We start from the raw sequence: 17,378 nt of genomic DNA, 5'->3' as shown, positions 1-17,378 counted from the left end.
CCTTTTGGATCAGATCAGACCCAAATTGCAGGGAATTCTTTCCTGCCGGGGACAGGGACAGGGACAGGCTCCCTCTCCTTGTTTTTATCCACCCCACCACCCCTTTGTGTTGTTTTCCATCCCTGCAGGGTCACTCCCACATCTCCTGCATGCCGGGCACGGTGCGCCGCTGGAATTACCCCCCCACCCCTCTGCATCGGTAGGACTCTGCTCTTTCTACCTGGCTGGTATTTATAACCCTTCCCTAAAACAAAAAAAACCCAAAAAAATCAACAAAAAAACCCAAGGGTAAAGAGCTGATTCGGAGAAATTCAGGTTGGTTCTACAAGTGTGGAGAAAAGAAAAAAAAATCTTTGTTTGTTGCCAGGGAAATTGTGCCCGAGAAGTCCCCGTGGCTGCCTGGAGTGCTTTGTTTTGGATGGTGGAGATGTGGCTGCAGCACAAAATGTGACACACAGAATTATTTGAAACCATTCAAAAGGGAAAACCTAAAATTTCCTCGTGCTGGAAGCGGGTTGGTTTTATGGGTGGAGGATTTTTTTTCCCCCATCTGGAGCGTGGTTTGTTTTTGTGGAAAGCTGCTGCTCTCACTGGGGCCTGGTATCTCCAGGATCCCAACTTGCTGTGGCCACTCTGGTGTCCAGGAGGTGACCACAGGTCACTTGTCCAGCTCTTTACCCTCAGATCTGTTCACGTGTCCAGTTCTGGAAATTCCATTTTCCCTGTGAAAGCTCCCGAGGAAAAGAATCCCAGAGGTGAAGGGAACTTGCAGGAGGGTTTTTTTTTTTTATTATTATTATTTTCAGTCATTTGCTTTTAGCAAATGTAGATGTTTAATATTCATATTGCCCATTTTGCAGCTCCGAGAGAGACATTTATGCATTTAATAGCTTTAGTTAACAGTTATTTCAGGCTCCTGCTGTTCCAGCTTACATCATTTGGCTTTAAAGTAATTATAAGAGCCAACAGTTCTTTTATCTGATGATCTGTGGGCCAGGAATAAATAGAGAGACATTTCCAGGAGAATGACTGAGCTAAAGGACCCATTCCCTTGGGAGCTGCTCTGAAGGGGAGCAGAAGCCCAAAAATGAAGCCCTTGGGAGATCCCAGCGTGCAGGAGGATCCCAAAAACTGCCAAAGCACAGGTTTGGATCTTTGAACCAGCCCCAGCCCCCCAGGCCAGCAGGATTTAGGCTGTGCCTGTCTTTTCACACCCCTGGGAAAGGTGAGGCAGCTGCAGGGAGGCAGAAACACACCTGGAGGCAGGAGTGTCACCCGTGTCACCCGTGTGGGTGTGACAGTCCTGGGGCTCTGTCCCATGTCCATCCCACCTCCTGCTCCCAGCACAGTTTGCTGATTTTTCTCCTGGTCTGCTTCCCCCAGCTGCTGAGCTTCTAAATAATTCAGAGGCAGTTCTATTAAAGAGCCATTAGCAGGAAAAAGAAAGAGAAATCTTCTGGGAGAAACCTCGTTAGGAGCAAGCCCGGGGTAATGAGATCTTGGACAAAGAGCCTGTGCCTGGCTGTCACAGCGTGTTAGGAGAGCACCTGGCTGGATTTGGCTGGGTGGGACCAGGTGGAGGTCACCCAGAGAAGCATGAGAAGGTGCTGTCAGTGTTTAAATTTCACCTGGTGCCTTTTATAAACACATTTTTGGGCTGGCAGTTGGCTGCAGGCGGTGAACAAACGCTCTGTGCTGGATTTATCAGTGATTGACTGCCCAGGGGTTGGCAAGAGGGGCAGGAGGAAGAGGAGGAGGCTGTAACTGGAGTCAAAACGGGATCACTCAGCTTCTCCACAGTGGTTTTTTGAGCTGGTTGAGGTTTCAGGCGAGTGCTGGTGCCTGATTTGATGCAGTGTCTGTGGGCAGAGCAGGGGTCCATCCCCTCTCCCACTGCTCAGACCTGGCTCTCCCTCTGTGACAGCCCAAACTGCATCCCTGGGCTCCGTTTTCATCTCCAAAGGGCAGGAGAAAGGCACCTCCATTCCTGAGTCTTTGATTCCCTGATTTCCCCCGGCCCTCACCCGGACAGGAGGGATCCTGTGGCCGGATCCTGACCGTGGGCGCTGTTGTTTCCCCAGCCCAGTGTGGAGGAACAGCAGAAGAGATGGAAGGAGTTCTCCTGAGCCCAGGCTTCCCAGGAAATTATCCCAGCAACCTGGACTGCACCTGGAGGATCCTGCTGCCAGTGGGGTTTGGTGAGAGAGCTGGGCTTGGGTTGGTGCTGTCACAGAAGGAGGGGTGAAAAATCAGAGAAACCCTGGTTTGGGTTGGGAGGAACCTCAAAGATCATCTCATTCCACCCCTGCCAGGGGAAGGGATCATCTCATTCCAAACCCCATCCAGCCTGGTCTGGGACACTCCCAGGGATCCAGGGACAGCCACAGCTGCTCTGGGACACCTCAGCCAGGACCTCCCCACCCTCACAGGGATAAACGCAGTCCTGATCTCCACTCCAGAGCTCCTCTGTGTCCCCAGGGCAGTCACAGTCCTGCTGAGGGCCCGGGCTGTCCTGGGCTCTGTGCGTGGGAAGTGCTGGGGTTGGGGCTGGGGTTGGATTTGGGAGTGGAGCTGGGAGCCGGGGTTGGAGCAGAGTTGGAGCTGCTGTTGGAGCTGCTGTTGGAGCTGCTGTTGGAGCTGATGTTGGAGCTGATGTTGCTGCTGGGTTTGGTGCTGGGGTTGGTGCTGGGATTGGTGCTGGATTTGGAGCTGGAATTGGTGCTGGAGTTGGAGCTGGAGCTGGGTTGGTGCTGATGTTGGAGCTGCTGTTGGAGCTGGGATTGGTGCTGGGGCTGGAGCTGATGTTGCTGCTGGGGTTGGAGCTGGGATTAGAGCTGGGTTGATGCTGTGGTTGGTGCTGATGTTGCTGCTGGGATTAGAGCTGGGTTGGTGCTGATGCTGGAGCTGATCTTGGAGCTGCTGTTGGCGCTGGGATTGGTGCTGATGTTCATGCTGGGGTCGGTGCTGATCTTGGAGCTGTTGCTGGAGTTGATGTCGCTGCTGGGGTTGGAACTGGGGTTGGATTTGGGGTTGGAACTGGGATTGGAGCTGGGAGCTGGGGTTGGAGCTGATGTTGGAGCTGATGTTGGAGCTGCTGTTGGAGCTGATGTTGCTGCTGGGGTTGGGGCTGGAGCTGGGATTGGTGCTGGATTTGGAGCTGGGATTGGTGCTGGGGATGGAGCTGGGGCTGGAGCTGATGTTGCTGCTGGGGTTGGTGCTGGGATTAGAGCTGGGTTGATGCTGGGGTCGATGCTGATCTTGGAGCTGCTGTTGGAGCTGGGTTGATGCTGTGGTTGGTGCTGATGTTGCTGCTGGGATTAGAGCTGGGTTGGTGCTAGGGTTGATGCTGATCTTGGAGCTGCTGTTGGTGCTGATGCTGGAGCTGATGTCGCTGCTGGGGTTGGTGCTGGTGCAAAAGCTCAGCTGCCGTTTCAGCGCCAAACTCCTCCTTCCTCCCCCCTCTCCAGGTGCCCACATCCAGTTCCTGAACTTCTCCACGGAGCCCAACCACGACTTTGTGGAGATCCGGAACGGGCCCTACGACACCAGCGGCGTCATCGGGCGCTTCAGCGGCGCCGAGCTGCCGGGCTCGCTGCTCTCCACCTCCCACGAGACCACCCTCTACTTCCACAGCGACCACTCCCAGAACAAGCCCGGCTTCAAGCTGGAGTACCAGGGTGAGGAGGGACAGTCCTGCCCTGGGGGTGGTGGAGGGAGAGTCCTGGTTGTGGAGTTAATTCCGTGGTTGTGGAGTTAATTCCGAGTTAATTCCGTCAGGGTTTAACCCAAATGAGTGGAAAGGTGTTAGAGGGTGATTAATCCTCATAACAGGGATCTGTTCCCCCCAAGGGCAAGACACAGTGTCCCTGTGACAGTGGAATGCCTTGGAATTCCTTGGAATTCCTTGGAATGCCTTGGAATTCCTCCCAGCCGGGTTCACTTCCAGCCTGGCTCCTGGGCAAAGGGAAGAGCCCTCGGAGTTTGTTTTGGAGTGTTGGGGCTGCTTTTCCCTCTCAGCTGAGTCCCTGAGCTCAGCCTGGTGCAGGGCTGGGTAAATAATGAAGCAGCCAAATGACAGCACAGGGCTGGCTTGGAGAGCTGAGGGGAAAGGAGAGAAAGTAGTTGTTAAAATAAAGTTTTAATCCTCAGTTTTGGGGGTGATGGGGATGGAGGTGCTTTTTCCCTGGCTGGAGTCCTCAGGTTTCCCCTATTTTGAACATGAATTTTTGCCTTTTCATCTTTGGGAACCTTTTGGTCTTCCCTGCCCTCCTGTGCTGAGCACGTGGGAATTCAGAGGGTGAAAGGAGAGAAAGGAGTTGTTCAAATAAAGAGGTGCCCTCAGTTTTGAGGGGATGGGGATGGAGGTGCTTTTGCCCTGGCTGCAGAAAAAGCCTCTCCTCGTTTGAACGTGAATTTTTGGCTCTGCCTGGCCCCCAGCTCTGCCTCCACAAGTGTCCCTGAAAACCTCTTGGTCTTCCCTGCCCTCCTGCCCTGGCACGTGGGAATCCAGAGGGGCAGAGGATGCCAAGGGCAGCTCATGGATTTCACCCTGGGCAGAGCGAGGAAGAGCTGGGAGCTGTGGGGTGTGGGAAGGAGATCCAGGGAGAGGGAGGGAGGGAATGTGTGACACAGCCAGGGGACCAGCAGGAAAAACCTCTGATAAATTGAAATAAGATTTTTTCCTGCCTGCCTCAGGTGATTCATGGGCTGCTGCACCCAGGGATGGGCAAATCTCCTGGGAGTTTTTCCCTGGGAAATCTCCTGGGAGTTTTTCCCTGGGAAATATCCTGGGAATTTTTCCCTGGGAAATCTCCTGGGAGTTTTTCCCTGGGAAATCTCCTGGGAATTGCCCTGGAAATGAGCTGCAGCCAGGCTGGCCCCTCCTTTGGGATGGAGCGTGGTCACTGCCTGACTCCCACCCCTCCTCAGGGCAGATATCCCAGCTGGGAGGGGAGCGAGGGGTGCAGCAGGGTGGGGATGGACCTGGAGCTCGAGGGTCCCCTCAGGCTCCAGGCAGGCTCAGCAGGGTTTATTTCCTTCAGTTGAGTTGCTGTGGGAGGAGGAAGGAGCCAAGCACCCGTGGGTGAGCAGGGTGAAGGTCACGGAGCCCAACCTGTGTCCAGTCCCCTCCTCACTGCCAGGAGCAGGGACTCCAAACCTCCCTGGGCACCTTTTCCATGGAGAAATCCCTCCTGCTGCCCTCCTGCCCCTCCCCTGGCACAGCTCGGGGCCGTTTCCCCTCCTGCTGGGGGGAATTTCCTGGGATATTATCCCTGGAATAAACCCCAGCAGGTTCCCCTCGTGTCCCCCCAGCCTACGAGCTGCAGGAGTGCCCCGACCCCGAGCCCTTTGCCAACGGCGTGGTCAGAGGGGCCGGCTACAACGTGGGCCAGTCCATCTCCTTCGAGTGCCTGCCCGGCTTCCAGCTCATCGGACACCCCGTGCTCACCTGCCAGCACGGCACCAACAGGAACTGGGACCACCCCCTGCCCAGGTGTGAAGGTATGGGCTCACCTGGGCGTGGCCTGGGCTCACCTGGGCACACCTGGGCTCACCTGGGCGTGGCCTGGGATCACCTGGGCATGGCCTGGGCACACCTGGGATCACCTGGGCGTGGCCTGGGCTCACCTGGGCATGGCCTGGGCTCACCTGGGCACACCTGGGTTCACCTGGGATCACCTGGGCGTGGCCTGGGCTCACCTGGGCACACCTGGGTTCACCTGGGCTCACCTGGGCATGGCCTGGGCACACCTGGGCATGGCCTGGGCTCACCTGGGCATGGCCTGGGCACACCTGGGCATGGCCTGGGATCACCTGGGCACACCTGGGTTCACCTGGGCTCACCTGGGCATGGCCTGGGCACACCTGGGCATGGCCTGGGCTCACCTGGGCATGGCCTGGGCACACCTGGGCATGGCCTGGGATCACCTGGGATGGCCTGGGCACACCTGAGCTCACCTGGGCTCACCTGGGCACACCTGGGATCTCCTGGGCTCACTTGGGCACACCTGGGTTCACCTGGGCATGGCCTGGGCTCACCTGGGCTCACTTGGGACCACCTGGGCATGGTCTGGGCTCACCTGGGCACACCTGGGTTCACCTGGGCATGGCCTGGGCTCATCTGGGCATGGCCTGAGCTCACCTGGGATCTCCTGGGCTCACTTGGGCATGGCCTGGGCACACCTGAGCTCACCTGGGCTCACCTGGGCATGGCCTGGGCACACCTGGGATCTCCTGGGCTCACTTGGGCTTACTTGGGCATGGCCTGGGCACACCTGAGCTCACCTGGGCTCACCTGGGCATGGCCTGGGCACACCTGGGATCACCTGGGCTCACCTGAGATCACCTGGGCACATCTGGGCATGGCCTGGGCTCACCCGGGCATGACCTGGGCTCACCTGGGCATGACCTGGGCTCACCCGGGCATGACCTGGGCTCACCTGGGCATGACCTGGGCTCACCAGGGCATGGCCTGGGCACACCTGAGCTCACCTGGGCTCACCTGGGATGGCCTGGGCTCACCCGGGCATGACCTGGGCTCACCCGGGCATGACCTGGGCTCACCTGGGGTCTCCTGGGCCCACCTGGATTTACATCCCAGGCATCCAAACTCGTCCCAGTTCTCTTTTCCAACCCCCTCGTGGCTGTTCCAGCCTCTCACCCCTCGGGCTGGTGGCCGGAGTTGGGTGGGATTTGCTTCCAGGAGGGTTCCAGGTGAACTTTAAGAAGTTCAGACGAGTTTATTGGAGATTTCCCAGGAGCTGTGACCTTTATCAGCCCTGGCTCTGCAGGAGCTGTGGGAGGAGGCAGGGGGGTGATATTTGCCCTCTGTTAAGTCCCTGAACCCCAGAGAACACAAAGAGCTCAATCCTCAGCTGCTCTTCAGGCTCAGGGGAGCCTGTCCTGTTCCCAGCTGGATACTGGGGGATACTGGGAGTGGGATTAAACCCTCAGCTCCCTCAGGCATCAGCTCTGCCAGCTCAAACAACCATTTCTGCCCTGGCTTTGGGATTTGAAGAGGATTTCTGGCTCTGCAAATAGCAGAGGGCTGAGGGCTGGGACTCAACCTTGCTGCTGGTCCCTGAGTACATCTGGGCTCTTCCTGCTGCTAAAGGAGTGGATGAGTTGCCTTTTCCTGCCTTTTTTTCCCCCAAAAAAGGGGGAAAAATCCCCATTTTTCCTGGCAGCAGGCAGGGAGGACGCGCTGCCTTAGTCTGCACCCCTCACCTCAGCGCTGACAGCTCCTTTAATTAAAAGAGAAGCTGTAATTCTGCAATCAAGGCACAGGGCCCAGCTTTTCCAGCCTCCCTGGGAGTTTGCCCAGGGATCAGAGCCTGGACTTGGCCCCTCGGGATTTTGGGGGTTTGGGGTGATTTGAGCACAGGCTGGGGAGAGCTGGAGCTTGGCTCCAACCTGGATCAGCAGGGAGGGATTCATGGAGCTGCTCCTGCACAGGAGGGATGGTTTGGGGTATTAACCCTGAATTAATGAGAGAGAGATCATTTCCCTGCCCCACAAATATTCATTTCCTGTCACACCAACTCTCATTTCCCTGCCACACCAACTTTCATTTCCCTTTTACACCAATCCCCATTTCCCTGCCACACCAATCTCATTTCCCTGTCATAATCCTCATTTCCCTGTTATACCAATCCTCATTTCCCCATTACACCAATCCTCATTTCCCTGTCACACCAACCCTCATTTCCCTGTTACACCAATCATCATTTCCCTGTTACACCAATCCTCATTCACCTTTTACACCAATCCTCAGTTCCCTGTTACACCAATCCTAATTTTCCTGTCACTAATCCTCATTTCCCTGTCACACCAACCCTCATTTCCCTTTTACACCAATCCTCATTTCCCCGTTACACCAATCCTCATTTCCCTGTTAGTCCAATCCTCATTTGCCTGTCTTAATCCTCATTTCCCTGTTACACCAATCCTCATTTCCCTGTTACACCAATCCTCATTTCCCTGTTATCAATCCTCATTTCCCTGTTACACCAATCCTCATTCACCTTTTACACCAATCCTCATTTCCCTGTCACCAATCTCAATTTCCCTGGCACACCAATCCTCATTTCCCTTTTACACCAATCCTCATTTCCCTGTCCTAATCCTCATTTCCCTGCCATGCTGCCGGATCCAGGCCATGGATTTTCCCTCAGGGTGATCCATCCCAGGCTGTTTCCCATGGGTGCAGCTGGAGGAGCTCAGGGGCTCTCAGTGGGATGGGAGAGGAATTTCTGGGAATTTCTGGGAGTTTCTGGGAGTTTCTGTGCACAGCTGGATGAGATCCACATCTGGACTGAGCAGGCAGTACCTGAAGAGCTCCATGGTTTAACTGGAATTAACTGGAATTCCCAGCTTGATTCCATTGTCATGGAATCAAGTTGGGAATGTGGGATGTGCTTGTAGCAGAGGGGATTTATTTGAGGCAAGTCAGGCCAAGATCTTCCAGAATTGTGACCTTTATATAAAAAAAAAACAACAAAAAAACCCAAACCCCAGCCCCCAAAAAAACCCCCCCAAAAATCCCCAAAAAAACACCAAAAAAAACCACCAAAAAAAAACCCGAAAAAAACCCACCCAACCAAAAAAACCCCACAAAAAAACACAAAAAAACACGAACAAACCAACCAACCGACCAAAAAATAATTAAAAAACCAAAACCAAAACAAAAAAACCCAAACAAACAAAAACAAAAAAACAAATAAAACAAACAAAAAAACAAACAAAAAAACCAAACCAAACCAACAACAAAAAAACCCACAAAAAAAAAAAAAAACCAACAACAACAACAACAAAAAAAAAAAAAAAAAAAAGAAAAAAAAAACCACAACACAACAAAAAACACCAAAAAAAAAAAAAAAAGGGGGGAATAAAAATGGGATGTAAGGATGTTTAAGGGGATATTTGCTCACTGGGTCTGTGTCTCTCTCTGCTCCCCTGCAGTGCCCTGTGGGGGCAATGTCACTGCCCAGAATGGCACCGTTTACTCCCCTGGATTTCCCAACCAGTACCCGAATTCCCAGGACTGCAGCTGGCTCCTGACAGTGCCCGTGGGATATGGGATCCACCTCAACTTCACCCTGCTGCAGACTGAGCCCTACAACGACTTCATCACCGTCTGGTGGGTACAGGGAATCACCCTGAAGATTTATTTTGGGAAATATTCCTGGTTTTTAAACAGCAGCAACTGGGAATGGGATTCCTGGGATCGCCTTTTACAGCCTGGGAGCTTCCTGGTGTTTTGGAGAAGGGAGAGGTTACCTTTTTTTTGAGCTTTCTTTTAATATGAATAAATAAAAATATTAATAAAATTATAAATTATAAATAAAAATATTAATTGTGCATAATAATGGAGATTATCAACTTCAGGCAGCCGAAGGAGCTGTGATTAAAGAGTTGGTGATCGAATTTTGAGCTTGTAGCATTCAATGTTTGACCCTCAGAACATCCTCTGAGGCAAACAGGGAGGGAAATTCCTTTAGGAAACAGGTCCTAATCTTCAATTTCTGGGGTTAAAAGTGGAATTTGTGTTTCACATTTCAGCTGGGTGAACACCAGGAGCCAGGAGAGGTTGAAGGAGTCTGAGCTGTGGGTGTGGGAAAGGGAGGAGTCCCTGGGCATTGAGAGCAGGGTGAAATCCTTGGAAAAATCTCCTTTTTCCTTGTGTTCCTGCCCTCAGGGATGGCCCCCAGCAAACAGCCCCGCAGCTGGGGGTGTTCACAGGGAACTCAGCCAAGAAATCTGCCCAGAGCTCCTCCAACCAGGTCCTGCTGAAATTCCACAGCGACGCCGCCAACGGAGGCATCTTCGCCATTTATTTCTACGGTCTGCACTGCCTGCCTGGGATAAGGGAAATGTTGGGAATGTTGGGGAAAATGCAAATAAATGCAAATATTCAGGGAAAATGCAAAAAAAAAAACCCCTTTTACCTCAAGTTTTCAGCCCAGTTTGTTCAGTGAAGTTTTTCAGGGCAGGTTTTCACAGGAAGTTTTTCAGCTCATTTTTTTTTCCACAGGTTTTCAAACTGGTTTCTTTCAGGGAGTTTTTCAGCCCACTTTTTTCCCCACAAAGTTTTTCAAACCAATTTTTTTCTAGGAATTTTTCCAGCCCATTTTCTTCTAGTGAAGTTTCTCAGCTCAGTTTTTTCCCCACAAAGTTTTTCAAACCAATTTTTTTCTAGGAATTTTTCCAGCCCATTTTCTTCTAGTGAAGTTTCTCAGCTCAGTTTTTTCCCCACAAAGTTTTTCAAACCAGTTTTTTTCCCCGGAATTTTTCCAGCCCAGTTTCTTTCAGGGAGTTTTCAGCCTAGTTTTTTCCCCACAAAGTTTTTCAAATCAGTTTTTGTCCAGGAGTTTTTCCAGCCCGGTTTCTTCCGGTGAAGTTTTTCAGCTCATTGTTTTTCCCCACAAAGTTTTTCAAACCAGTTTTTTTCCCAGGAATTTTTCCAGCCCAGTTTCTTTCAGGGAGTTTTTCAGCCCACTTTTTTCCCCACAAAGTTTTTCAAACCAATTTTTTTCTAGGAAGTTTTCCAGCCCATTTTCTTCCAGGAAGTTTTTCAGCCCATTTTTTTCCCCACAAAGTTTTTCAAATCAGTTTTTGTCCAGGAGTTCTTCCAGCCCATTTCTTCCGGTGAAGTTTTTCAGCTCATTTTTTTTCCCCACAAAGTTTTTCAAACCAGTTTGTTCCCAGGAATTTTTCCAGCCCAGTTTCTTCCAAGAATTTCTTCAGTCCAGTTTCTTCCAAGAATTTCTTCAGACCAGATCTTCCATGAAGTTTTCCAGCCCAGTTTTTACCACAAAATTTTTCAAACCAGGTTGATTTTTTTTCGTCAAGAGTTTTTCAGTCCTTTTTTTTTTGCAGGAAGTTTTCCAGCCCAGTTTTTTTCACAAAATTTTGCAAATTTTGCCCTTTTTCACCATCCCTGAGCATTGACTTTCATTGTGGAGGGGAAGGAATTTCCTTGTGGAAGGGGAGGATTTTCCTCGTGGAAGGGGAGGATTTTCCTCGTGGAAGGGGAAGGATTTTCCTTAGGGAGGATTTTCCTCGTGGAGAGGGAGAATTCTCCTTGTGGAAGGGGAAGGATTTTCCTTGTGGAGAGGGAGAATTTTCCCTGTGGAGGGGGATGATTTTCCCTGTGGAAGGGGAGGATATTCCTTGTGGAAAAGGAGGATTTTCCCTGTGGAAGGGGAAGGATTTTCTTTGTGGAGAGGGAAGGATTTTCCTTAGGGAGGATTTTCCTTGTGGAGGGGGAGGATTTTCCTTAGGGAGGATTTTCCTCGTGGAAAGGGAGAATTTTCCTTGCGGAGGGGGAGGATTTTCCTTGTGGAAAGGGAAGGATTTTCCTCGTGGAGAGGGAAGGATTTTCCTTGTGGAAGAGGAGAATTTTCCTTGTGGAGGGGAAGGATTTTCCTTAGGGAGGATTTTCCTTGTGGAGAGGGAAGGATTTTCCTCATGGAAAAGGAGGATTTTCCTCATGGAAGGGGAGGATTTTCCCTGTGGAAAGGGAGAATTTTCCTTGTGGAAAGGAAGGATTTTCCTCATGGAGGGGAAGGATTTTCCTCATGGAGGGGAAGGATTTTCCTCGTGGAGAGGGAGGATTTTCCTTGTGGAGAGGGAGGATTTTCCTTGTGGAAAGGGAGAATTTTCCTTGTGGAAAGGAAGGATTTTCCTCATGGAGGGGAAGGATTTTCCTTGTGGAAAGGGAGGATTTTCCCTGTGGAAGAGGAGAATTTTCCTTGTGGAAGGGGGAGGATTTTCCTCATGGAAAGGAGCAGGAATTGCCCTTTTTCCACCGTGCCTGCCCTCAGCACGTGCTGCTGTTCCCTCCTTTCCCAGCTTTCCAGCTTTTCCGCTGCCAGCCCCCCACCGTCGTCCCCAACGCCGAGATCATCGCGGAGAACGAGGAGTTCAGCATCGGTAAAGCCTCTATTTCCCCTTTTATCCCTGCAATTCCCCACTTTTATCCCTCCATTTCCCCTTTTTATCCCTCCATTTCCTCTTTTATCCCATAATTTCCCCTTTTATCTCTGCATTTCCCACTTTTATCCCTCCATTTCCCCTTTTATCCCTCTATTCCTCCTTTCATCTCTCCAATTCCCCCTTTTATCCCTCTATTTCCCCTTTTATCTCTGCAATTCCCCCTTTTATTCCTCTTTTCCCCCATTTTATCCCTCTATTTCCCCTTTTATGTCTGCAATTCCCCCATTTTATCCCTCCATTTCTCCCTTTTATCTCTCCATTTCCCCTTTTATCCCTCTATTCCTCCTTTTATCCCATAATATCCCCTTTTATCCTATAATTTCCCCTTTTATCCCTCTATTCCCCCATTTTATCCCTCTATTTCCCCTTTTATCTCTACAATTCCCCACTTTTATCCCTCCATTCCCCCTTTTATCCCTCTGTTCCCCCTTTCATCTCTCCAATTCCCCCTTTTATCCCCTAATTTCCCTTTTTATCCCTCCATTTCCCCTTTTATCCCTCTATACCCCTATTTTATCCCTCTATTTCCCCTTTTATCTCTGCAATTCCCCCTTTTATTCCTCTTTTCCCCCATTTTATCCCTCTATTTCCCCTTTTATGTCTGCAATTCCCCCATTTTATCCCTCCATTTCTCCCTTTCATCCCTCCATTTCCCCTTTTATCCCTCTATTCCTCCTTTTATCCCATAATTTCCCCTTTTATCCCATAATTTCCCCTTTTATCCCTCTATTCCCCCATTTTATCCCTCTATTCCCCCATTTTATCCCTCTATTTCCCCTTTTATCTCTACAATTCCCCGCTTTTATCCCTCCATTCCCCCTTTTATCCCTCTGTTCCCCCTTTCATCTCTCCAATTCCCCCTTTTATCCCCTAATTTCCCTTTTTATCCCTCCATTTCCCCATTTTATCCCTCTATTTCCCCTTTTATCCCATAATTTCCCCTTTTATCCCACCATTTCCCACTTTTATCCCTCCATTTCCCCTTTTATCCCTGCAATTCCCCTTTTTATCGCTGCATTTCCCCTTTTATCCCTCTATTCCCCCTTTCATCTCTTCAATTCCCCCTTTCACCCCCTAATTCCCCTTTTTTCTGTGCGTTTCCCCCTCCCATCCCTGTTTTCCCTCCCTTCCAGGTGACATCGTCAGGTACCGCTGCCTGCCCGGCTTCACCCTGATCGGGAACGAAATCCTCACCTGCAAATTGGGCACCCACCTGCAGTTCGAGGGACCCCCACCCACCTGTGAGGGTAAAACTTCCCCAAATCCCAAATTTCCCCGCTCGGGGAAGGATTCCCAGCTCGTTTTTCATCCTTGGGGTTTGTTTTCCCATCTCTGGGAGGGCGGGATTTGGGGAGGAGCAGGAATTGGAGTTCTCATATCCCAGTTGACAATTCCGTGGGATGAGCTGTAATTCCAGCCTTGGTTCTAACAGAGTTTCTGGGAATTCCTGGGTTTTGTGCCTCAGGGTGCTGCTGGTTTTGGGAAGTGAGGCAGTGGGAATGGTTTGTTGGCTTTGCTGCTTTTTGCTCTTTTCTTTAAGCGTGACAATTGTCGGGATTTCTGTGATTTTGGGATTCTCGGAGCCCCGGGGATCAAGGAGTGCAGGGATTGTGCTCTGCCTTGAGCAACCTCATCAGGACAGACCTTGGTGCTTCCATCCTTGCCGTGAAAAACCGGGAATGTTCCTTTCCCATGAAAAACCAGGAATGTTCCCTTCCCATGAAAAACCAGGAATGTTCCCTTCCCATGAAAAACCGGGAATGTTCCCTTCCCGTGAAAAACCGGGAATGTTCCCTTTCCGTGAAAAACCGGGAATGTTCCCTTCCCATGAAAAACCGGGAATGTTCCCTTTCCGTGAAAAACCGGGAATGTTCCCTTCCCATGAGAAACCGGGAATGTTCCCTTTCCGTGAGAAACTGGGAATGTTCCCTTCCCATGAGAAACTGGGAATGTTCCCTTCCCATGAGAAACCGGGAATGTTCCGTTTCCGTGAAAAACCAGGAATGTTCCCTTCCCATGAAAAACCGGGAATGTTCCCTTCCCATGAAAAACCGGGAATGTTCCCTTCCCATGAAAAACCGGGAATGTTCCCTTCCCATGAAAACCGGGAATGTTCCCTTCCCATGAGAAACCGGGAATGTTCCCTTCCCGTGAAAAACCGGGAATGTTCCCTTCCCATGAAAAACCGGGAATGTTCCCTTCCCGTGAGAAACTGGGAATGTTCCCTTTCCATGAAAACCAGGAATGTTCCCTTCCCATGAAAAACCGGGAATGTTCCCTTTCCATGAAAAACCAGGAATGTTCCCTTCCCGTGAAAAACCAGGAATGTTCCCTTCCCGTGAGAAACCGGGAATGTTCCCTTCCCATGAAAACCAAGAATGTTCCCTTCCCGTGAGAAACCGGGAATGTTCCCTTCCCATGAAAAACCGGGAATGTTCCCTTCCCGTGAAAAACTGGGAATGTTCCCTTCCCGTGAAAACCGGGAATGTTCCCTTCCCTCGGCAGTGCACTGCCCCATGAACCAGCTGCTGACGGATTCCAGCGGGGTGATCCTGAGCCAGAGCTCCCTGGGGAGTTATCCCCACTTCCAGACCTGCTCCTGGCTGGTGAAGGTGGAGCCGGGATACAACATCTCCCTCACCATCGAGTACTTCCTCAGCGAGAAGCAGTTCGACGAGTTCGAGATCTTCGATGGTACGGGGCTCACCCCTCATCCCAAACCTTCCTGGCATCCCAAACCTTCCTGGCATCCCAGACCTTCCTGGCATTCCAGACCTTCCTGGCATTCCAGACCTTCCTGGCATTCCAAACCTTCCTGGCATTCCAGACCTTCCTGGCACCCCAAACCTTCCTGGCACCCCAAACCTTCCTGGCATTCCAGAATCCCGCGGCAATCCAGGGGGAAGGAGCGTTCCAGGCCCACCTGGAAGCTCCTGCTGGCCTTCCAGAAGGCTCCTCACTGATCCTTTGCATAAGGAAATAGCTGTAGTTTGATTTTTTTTTTAATGGATTTGAAGGATTTTTTCCAAGGGGCAGGAGTTGGGAAAGTCCTGGGAGAGGGATGGCAGCAGGGATTGCTGCAAAGGATGAGTTGGGAAAAAGGAAAAGGGAAAAAGGAAAAGGGAAAGAGGGAAGGGAAGGGAAGGGAAGGGAAGGGAAGGGAAGGGAAGGGAAGGGAAGGGAAGGGAAGGGAAGGGAAGGGAAGGGAAGGGAAGGGAAGGGAAGGGAAGGGAAGGGAAGGGAAGGGAAGGGAAGGGAAGGGAAGGGAAGGGAAGGGAAGGGAAGGAAAGGAAAGGAAAGGAAAGGAAAGGAAAGGAAAGGAAAGGAAAGGAAAGGAAAGGAAAGGAAAGGAAAGGAAAGGAAAGGAAAGGAAAGGAAAGGAAAGGAAAGGAAAGGAAAGGAAAGGAAAGGAAAGGAAAGGAAAAAGGAAAGGTTAACAGTGACTTTTCCCTCCCTCCTTGCAGGTCCCTCCGGGCAGAGCCCCCTGCTGCTGTCCCTCAGTGGGAATTACTCGGCGCCTCTGAGCGTCACCAGCAGCGGGAACAGCGTCTTCCTGCGCTGGTCCTCCGACCACGCCTACAACAGGAAAGGCTTCAAAATCCGCTACTCCGGTGAGTCCCAGCTGCCTCTGCCAGGAGCAGGAGCAGCTCCAGAGCCCGGAGAATCCATGGAATTCCTGCAGAGATCCAGCTGTGGGGGCAGGAGCTGCCAAGGCGGGGGAGGCACAAAGCCGGGCACGTTCCGAGCAGATGGGGCTGGGAAAGGCAGGGTTGGGCCAGGAGGAGCCTTGGAGCTTTGGTGGTGTCTGAACCACTCTGTAACAACCATGGCCAGGACTGTGTGAGAAATTGAGGAGAAATCTTGGGGCTTTGGCTCATTTCCCAACCACTCTTCAGAATCAGGTGCCTGATGTGGAGAGTCGTTAATGCCACGGATATCCGGAAAGGTTTCTGGATGAAACCAGAAACCTTTGGGGTTTCATCACCCTCAGGCACTGGAAAAGTCTGTCCAGACTTTGCTCAGCAAATGAATTAAGGAATATTTAATTATCAGCAAGGACTCCTTACTCCTGGAGCTGGGTGAGGCTCGGACCAGAGCCCCGCGCTCCCTCCCCGCTTCGAATTCCCCCTTTTCGGGGCAGCTCGGTGTGATCCCTGCGAGGGGGAAGAAGGGAACGTCCCTGACGCTGCCCCCCGTGACTGATTTTCCTCCTGCTCCCTCCCTGCAGCCCCCTACTGCAGCCTCCCGCAGCCGCCGGCGCACGGGATGATCCTGAGCCACTCCGGGCTGCGCCCCGGCAGCGCCGTGCGCTTCGGCTGCGACGCCGGCTACCGCCTGGTGGGACACAGCACCAGCACCTGCGCCCAGCACCCCCAGGGGCACTTCCACTGGAGGGAGGCCATCCCCCTGTGCCAAGGTGAGAGCGTCTTTCCTTTCCTTTCCTTTCCTTTCCTTTCCTTTCCTTTCCTTTCCTTTCCTTTCCTTTCCTTTCCTTTCCTTTCCTTTCCTTTCCTTTCCTTTCCTTTCCTTTCCTTTCCTTTCCTTTCCTTTCCTTTCCTTTCCTTTCCTTTCCTTTCCTTTCCTTTCCTTTCCTTTCCTTTCCTTTCCTTTCCTTTCCCTTCCCTGAACTTCCCTGAACTTCCCTGAACTTCCCTGAACTTCCCTGAACTTCCCTGAACTTCCCTTCCCTGAACTTCCCTGAACTTCCCTGAACTTCCCTTCCCTGAACTTCCCTTTCCTTTCCCTTTTTCCCCTTTCCCTTTTTCCCCTTTCCCTTTTTCCCCTTTCCCTTTTTCCCCTTTCCCTTTTTCCCCTTTTCCCCTTTTCCCCTGGAAAACTTAATACTGATTTTAAACTGGCCAAGAGCCGGTTTAGATTAAAGATTGGGGAGAAATTCCCCCCTGTGAGGGTGGGGAGGGCTGGAATGGCTTTTCCAGAGCAGCTGTGGCTGCCCCTGGATCCGTGGCAGTGCCCAAGGCCGGGCTGGACAGGGCTTGGAGCACCCTGGGGTGGTGCAGGGTGTCCCCATGGCAGGGGGTGGGATGGGATTTAAACTCCTGCCCATCCCAAACCATTCCATGATTCCGTGGATTTAAGGCAAGAGGCAGCTCAGCCCCTGGAGTTTGGAGCTCCTGCCCCTCCCTGTGCCTCGGTTTCCTGGGGATAAATAAAAGGGACAATTTTTGGGAAGCATTAAGGGAATGAAAAGCAGAAAGGAGCAGGCCTGGGTGGGGATGGGAGGAGCTCAGCTTTCCTCCACTCTCCAGGAAAAGGGAACAGCAGGGGAAAGGTTGGAATTTCCAGGTGCCCTCTTTTCCCAGGGAGGGCCATTGGTATTCAGCCCTGCAGCCTGTCTAGACACCAGGCCTGGAGAGGGATTG

General features: G+C 51.7%; 1 protein-coding gene across 1 annotated transcript in view; it reads left to right on the top strand.

Annotated features, from left to right (window-relative positions):
* CSMD2 (CUB and Sushi multiple domains 2) overlaps positions 1 to 17,378 on the top strand; it is a 290,617-nt gene that overhangs the window by 239,260 nt on the left and 33,979 nt on the right. The window contains 12 exon segments of the mRNA XM_063419131.1: positions 62 to 179; positions 181 to 199; positions 2,082 to 2,198; positions 3,468 to 3,677; positions 5,314 to 5,502; positions 8,962 to 9,139; positions 9,698 to 9,843; positions 11,854 to 11,934; positions 13,131 to 13,244; positions 14,503 to 14,691; positions 15,462 to 15,608; positions 16,226 to 16,414. Of these exon segments, the coding sequence (XP_063275201.1) occupies positions 62 to 179; positions 181 to 199; positions 2,082 to 2,198; positions 3,468 to 3,677; positions 5,314 to 5,502; positions 8,962 to 9,139; positions 9,698 to 9,843; positions 11,854 to 11,934; positions 13,131 to 13,244; positions 14,503 to 14,691; positions 15,462 to 15,608; positions 16,226 to 16,414 (1,697 nt within the window).

The sequence above is a fragment of the Prinia subflava genome, chromosome 24 (assembly GCF_021018805.1).
Source record: "Prinia subflava isolate CZ2003 ecotype Zambia chromosome 24, Cam_Psub_1.2, whole genome shotgun sequence".
Classification (NCBI taxonomy): Eukaryota; Metazoa; Chordata; class Aves; order Passeriformes; family Cisticolidae; genus Prinia; species Prinia subflava.
This window is presented reverse-complemented; position numbering and strand designations above follow the sequence as displayed.